Source organism: Larimichthys crocea, chromosome III, assembly GCF_000972845.2.
Source record: "Larimichthys crocea isolate SSNF chromosome III, L_crocea_2.0, whole genome shotgun sequence".
NCBI classification, from domain to species: domain Eukaryota; kingdom Metazoa; phylum Chordata; class Actinopteri; family Sciaenidae; genus Larimichthys; species Larimichthys crocea.
In genome coordinates, this window is record NC_040013.1 from 8,184,712 (window position 1) to 8,191,597 (window position 6,886).

General features: G+C 39.1%; 1 protein-coding gene across 4 annotated transcripts in view; it reads left to right on the forward strand.

Annotated features, from left to right (window-relative positions):
• kcnip4a (potassium voltage-gated channel interacting protein 4a) overlaps nucleotides 1-6,373 on the forward strand; it is a 109,279-nt gene extending 102,906 nt beyond the window's left edge. For all 4 annotated transcript variants that reach the window (XM_027276613.1, XM_027276627.1, XM_027276624.1 and 1 more), the window contains 6 exons: nucleotides 2,020-2,089; nucleotides 2,584-2,654; nucleotides 3,256-3,363; nucleotides 4,018-4,122; nucleotides 4,218-4,280; nucleotides 4,369-6,373. In XM_027276613.1, coding sequence (XP_027132414.1) covers nucleotides 2,020-2,089; nucleotides 2,584-2,654; nucleotides 3,256-3,363; nucleotides 4,018-4,122; nucleotides 4,218-4,280; nucleotides 4,369-4,416 — 465 coding nt within the window. In that variant the 3' untranslated portion in view covers nucleotides 4,417-6,373. The remainder of the gene's footprint in view (nucleotides 1-2,019; nucleotides 2,090-2,583; nucleotides 2,655-3,255; nucleotides 3,364-4,017; nucleotides 4,123-4,217; nucleotides 4,281-4,368) is intronic.
• Nucleotides 6,374-6,886: the final 513 nt, after the last annotated feature.

The window sequence follows — 6,886 nt, forward strand, 5'->3', positions numbered from 1 at the left end:
TTCTACTAATGCCAAACTTCTCATTTTGAAATTGTTCAGTAAACTGAGATGCTCAACAGAAACATGCCGATTGGCTCTCTCGCCGAGAGTCAGATGGGAAGATTGACCCCGCTCTCGTATCTGGGTCTTAAATAGGAAGCTACAACCAAAAGAAGGTTAGAAGGTTAGCACTGCACCCAGCCAAGAAACAGTTAAAAAAATAACAACTTGTGGGGTGATGATTGGCTCGGTTGGTGGAGCATCCGCCCCATGTACGAAGGCTCTACATGGCCGTTGAGCCAGCTGTTTCCCCCTGCTTTGAGTCTTTATGCTATGCTTTGCTAAGATAATTAGCTCCTGGTTGTTGTTTCATGTGTAATGCACAGACATGAGAGTGGTATTAATCTTCTCATTTCCCAAAACGTTGAACTATTCCTTTTAAAATGAGTTTCCACGTGCAGAATTTGGTTATTTACCCTAGTTTAACAGCACCATGCCATGTCAAACTTTCTAAGACTTTATTAAATGAGGTTGCAAAGACTGCCAAACTACAATGTACAGACACATTCGCGCTCATTCTGTCTGCCTAACTTCCCCTACTTGACCTCACGTCGCCACACAAGATATGTAACTGGGTCTGAGACAACAGAAGAAGAGTCTCAGGGGACTGCATGCCGACAACCTTGCAGCACCCTCTTCGCTTGAAACACAATAAGACCCGTTTGAAGCAAAACAATGAGGTTTCATCTTTGTTTTTTTCACACTCACAGCTCTGTTTCATGAAGTGGCTGATCAGACGTGGTCACAGGAAAGAGCAAACCCACAGTATCCTGTGATTCCTATGGAGCTGCTCATACTGGTGTCTCTGGAAATGGTTGATCTCTTACATCTAAGAGAAATGGAGCAGATAACTGGCTGTGGCAAATCTTTGAAATAGATTGTAAATGAAATTCTTTTAAACATTTAGTGTGCAGATGCAGACATTTATAGGTATATTTCCAAATTTCTTGATTTTCTGTCTGATTGCTGTTTAAACTGTATCAGAGATGTGTATGTTTTCTATCTATATCTATGTTATATCCACCCATGTACAGTCCATTCCTTATCTTTGATTTCCTGCAACCTCTACAGTACTGTGGCCATTTTCTATTTCCCTGCATAGAAAACCCTGAGACACATGTGCCCCCTGGTTTGGAAACATTGCTGGAGCATTTCCGCTTTCCCAAAGATTCAATATCCTGCACATCCACTATCTGCAGTGTGAAGCCTCACACGAACCAGAAACTGAACCTACAAAACTAGCTGCCTATATCATCAAGCTGCTCTGAGCAAGGTCACCCAACAAGGCTTTGGCTGGCTCTCTCCTTTTACAAGAGATAAAAGCATCTTTCTTGCGAGATGTTGTGTATGAGGCTTTACTCTTTTTCACTCAATGAACCCACAGGTGGGTGACTTTGAATGCCTGTGAACAAGATATATATTGAGGACAGTTTGCAGTCTGAATATCAGCAGCTGTGAAACGATCTTTTTCTAATAGTGTCTGAAGGGTGGAAGTGAATACTTGAAATTAACTACAGACTCATTAATTAACATGAAAATAAAGATTAAATTAACATCAAACTGAAAATGGCTTTTCTTTGCCTTCTCTAAATGTCCCAGGAGGACGCTTCTACATCACTGAAGCAATGTTAGAGGTTCAGCCACTGGCAAAAACAGGTGTTTCACTTCCTTTTCAGTTGCTCTTTAAGTGTTTCACAAATTCATTTTTGCTAAAGTAGGCTGGCCGGCTTTGGATCAGCCTCGTAAAAGTTTAAAAAATCATTGAATAACCCAGAATCTATGAATATGCAAATATCGTTTATATCAAAGTGTCTCTTTCAACACTGATAATAAACTTTAAAGTTTAAAGTCACACACTTGTTTAAGTTGTATATTGGGCCGTGATTGGCACGTCTTAAACTCAATTTCAAGGTAAGGACCAATACGCAGTCTTTAATATACATGCTTGAATGACGTGCGCTATTCCATTTTGTCTTCCAGGAATGCCCCAGCGGAGTCGTCAATGAAGACACGTTTAAAGACATCTACTCGCAGTTCTTCCCACAAGGAGGTCTGTGTCATTCTTATTCAGAACGAGTCGCGTCTGAGCTCCCCCGTGTCTTCCACTCTTGCTTTGTGTTTACAAAAATTGCAAGTCCAGAGCACTTTAAGTTAAACTTCCCTCAAAGAAAATGTGTGTGAGTGAGTGTGTGTGAGAGAGGGGGGGAGTATACAGGCTGGAATTGCTCACTGTCTCATCATTATGCAAAGATTCCACTCTAGGAACAAGAGAGAAAACATTAGGAGGCTTTGATATATCTGTTCAGAGAGGAGAGAGGCAGAGCAGTAAATATAATGGCTCACAACACAGGAAACAAATAAAACTCTTAGCTCTAAGCATATTTTCTTTTCTTTTATCATGAAAGATAAAGAAAAAAAACATTGTGGAGCGTTTTTTTATTCTTTGAAGAAAAGCTACAAAATTTCCCTTTTGAAGCATTTTTTCTTGCTGCTGTTGATTTAGCTGTAATCATGATACCACGTGTGTGTTTGTTCTCTCCGTAGATGCTTCAACATATGCACATTTCCTGTTCAACGCATTTGACACAGATCACAACGGCTCTGTGAGTTTCGAGGTAAGCCATGTTGGTTTTCTTACGGCTAAAGGCCTAAAGTAAGGAAACTCATCATTAATAACTGCTATACTGAATGTGTGTGTGTGTGCCTTGGGAATGATAAAAGTAAGCCCTGTCCATCACTGGAATTTTAGACTTAACATGTCAAAACTGACGGTCCCTAAGGCTTTACACTGGAGCGTTATGTAACCTGCAACCCCAGTAATTTGAATTTAGCCCAAGCGAGTCTACTTGAGATGCTATCCGCACGTGATTAATATTTATGAAGGGTATATATTTGCTTATTAGGACAGAAAAGCTGTCATTATGCCAAACCAGAGCTTCACTGGCTAATGTAGAAGTTCATTCTGTTCGTGCAGGGATTCCCCGAGGGCCGGCGCACATTATGAGTCGGCTAATAATTTGAATTGAATTGATTTATAGTGTATGTGTACTTGCTGCTTCATCATTTCCTTTTGATTAATTAATGCTACCTAGATTTAATGAGCATGGAGACTATAGATTGTGTTTGTTTATCTCATAAATCTCCAAGTACGTGTTTCCAAAAAGCTAGTTTGTGTGTGTGTGTGTTGTACAGTTGTGAATCTCGTTTTCGTTGCAGGATTTTGTCATGGGCCTTTCTATCCTCCTGCGAGGAACAATCCAGGAAAAACTCAACTGGGCTTTTAACCTGTATGATATCAATAAAGATGGATATATCACTAAGGAGGTATGTCCCATTAAACATTGTCGTGAGGTTGAAATGTTGAAACTCTTTGTAGCTATTCCAGCTTTTGTTTTAATATACTCACCTTTGAGATCTCTGCCTTCATGTCGGTGCATTTTAGCTGAATGAAATCTCATTTGCAGCGCTCTCAGGCGTTGGGAAAATGTAATTTTAACAAGACTGAACACCCATGTCATGCACATATCCATAGCAGTGCTTGGAGCTGTAAAACGACAATGTAATGTAATGTTTATCGCCAAATGAAAAGTCAGAAGATCACCGAAGTTATAACAATTCATCCTGAGGGGGGACATAAATGTCAGCGGCAAATGAAATTGAGACCTTTCACTCAAAGTCACAACTGAAACTGTGGCGCGAAAGGAAAAGTCATTAAATCAGTAGGATTCATCCTCTGGGGTTCATCAGTGTGTCTATCATAGCAATCCATCAGATGGTGTCGAGATAACCCTAACCCTTCAGACGGAAGTCCCAAAAGTTGTGGACCTAACCCTAACCCAGCCATTACCATCATTAGAGCCATTTCCACAAAATTCAACAACTCAAAGTATCTACACTTCTTCTCATTGGAGGTAAATGATGGGTGGATTCTTTCTTCTTTGTAATATTGTCAAACTGACCCTTTTCTGCGCGTCGTAGGAAATGCTAGACATCATGAAGGCCATCTACGACATGATGGGAAAATGCACATACCCTGTCCTCAAAGAGGAGACGCCTCGTCAGCACGTAGAAGTATTCTTTCAGGCAAGTGTGTCGTTGGCAGCAATCCGCTGTACTGCAAATGTCAGTCGCAGTTAAGAGGCTTTAGAAAACATTTTTCATCTTTTCTTCCCCAACAGAAGATGGATAAAAATAAGGACGGAGTGGTAACCATAGACGAGTTCATCGACTGCTGCCAAAATGTAAGCCGGATATCCCGACGCATCTTTTTTTTTTTACGACTGTTGGCACCCTTTGCATTTTCTCATTATGTCTTCTTTTTGTGCGCAGGATGAAAACATCATGCGATCAATGCACCTCTTTGAAAATGTTCTTTAACTTTTGGCTGACCGTGGAGGATTTGGAAAAAGGAGCATCATCTTTAGCTTGGCCCAATAACTGACTTGGACTCATACTGTGTACAGTGTGCTATGCAGACTTTTGACCATAGATAAAATATTGTTCATTACTGTGGGCCACAAGTAGGAGTAGCCAATACGGTGCGAACACTCTGGAATGAGCTGCCTTTTAAGCATTTTATTGAATAAATAGAATTTATTACATAAAAACAAACAGAACGGAGAGGAGAGTTATATTTTCAAAAAAAACCAAAAAAAACACCTGAACTTCAAGGTTGATTTCCACCGCCCGTCTCTGGAGTGTCTTTCCGTTTGCTGAACACCGACTTCTGCAAAGCACGTCAGCCACAACATTATAAACAGACATTTCTAATGAATGGGTTTATCTCTGTTGCAGGCCTTGACTTGATTAATTTACTGCCAAGTGAAATCACTGTGACTTTTTACAGCATCGAAACAAAAAAACTGAACAAATCTGACGTCTCTGTTTAGACATTCCAGACTGGCTCTCAGTTCCAGAGTGTTCTCACCCCGACTTAGTTAACCATTGTGGTCTGTCTTTCTGTTCTTTCAAGGAAACATTTAGAGGAAAAAAAACAAAACAAAACATCCATTGTACCATTTTGAATTGTATATAGTATAAAGCATTAGATAAGAACTCTATGAGAAACTTTTCAACTTTGCTCATGTTTACTTGCCAACTAGAATGAGACAACACAAGGATTGTATTGATGTCAAACTCGGACCATAATATCGATGGTTTGTCTACAGAAGCACACAGGTAGCTATATTTACCTTGAGTATAACATTAGACGACGATATCTTTGTCATAAGATAAATGCTGCTTTCAGTGTATTTCATTTAACCCCTGTGTATGTATATTCCCTGTAAAGTAAACCATATATCAGTATGTTTTTATTTTTGTTCTGTTTAGGAGTTTACACTAAGGGCAGTGCTAGAGCTTATTTATATGGTATTATGGTCATTGTACAAAAGATTGTCAGTTGTACAGTATTAAATGAAAGTTTGCTCTCGGGTGAATTTCAGGTCTTTAGATTTGTTCATATATTTCACTGTTTTTAAAGGACAGTGGGGGGTTTGCTTGTTGATACAAACACTGTAACTTTGTATTATACTCAACATTTTTGGGTCGTCGGCTAACACACCTCCTGCTGTTTTCCTCCTCTTCTTCGTCCTGTGGGCTAAAAATCCAGCATCCCGCACCTATTCAGCCTGATTGGTTCCTGCTGTCTGTGATTAAAGCATTGCTTGGCCCCAAATGTGAGCAAACATAAGGCATGCTGGGTAGAAGTCTTACTCACTGACTTCCTCTTGCTCGTTGGAAACTACTGGATCACTGAAAGAAGTGTCTGGACATTATGTAAGTAAGTTACCGAGTGTTGCAATATGACTTTTTCTTCTTCTTCTTCACAATGATTTGGACATTGGATACAGGAAGTATCCATCAAACCAGCTGTATACTTGAGAAGTGGCTGATTTTTTTTGGTGAATATTTGACAGTTTATCATGTTGTTTTTCATACATACAATATGTCACTACGCTGTATTACTGGCGGTTGCAGTCACGAACATAAAATTCTGCTAATTGAGGCATGTTGGTCATTCACTTAGAAAATGGCACATTTTTCTCTGCTGTATTCTTGTGTTGTTGGGAGATAATGTGTATATTTCCATCAAGAAAAGCATCAAACCTACCATGTTTTTCCTTGTGTTTGTGCGTATATGTGTGTAAAATGTCATGCATGTTCGGTCGACAACTCATAAATATGATATGAAGTATAAGAAAGTGACTAAATGACAGGAAAACACATTTTTTTTGCAACATCAACAACTTCTAAACATATCTACAATATATCGTAGTGCAACATAATGAAAATTTTCTGCTCTGAAGTCAGCGCTGTGACAAAAGTAAAAAAATAAAATCAACACCACACCTCAAATTGTTAAAGTGTTAAAAGTAACTAAAAGCTATATACTATCACATGTTTGCATATGGTTATCAAAACTGCTTCAGTGTCATTAATTAAGAAAGCGATTTCTTAGTAACATATCACAGCTGCTCATCATGTTGTCTAAATGTTTTTGTAGAAATGGGTCGATTAAAACATTTAGTTTCTGCCATGGCCAGAAGCCCCTCTCTGTCAGTTACACCATGACACATATGAAGTGCCACATTACACATTTTTCACACTATAAGCTTGTAATTATGTGAGATTCAAGTGTTACACGAAGTATCCTAATACTGGTGCATGTTTGAATAACAGGAAATGCTTCATGATGAATTTTTGTCTGAACGGCTGCAGAGACAAAACCAGTTCTGTACTCGGTATTTTTCTATAAACCCTTCTCTGTTCTCAGCATTCTAGTCATGGTAGTTTATTGTCTAACGCAGATTATTGTGAATTGTCTCTGATAGAAAAAGAGATATCT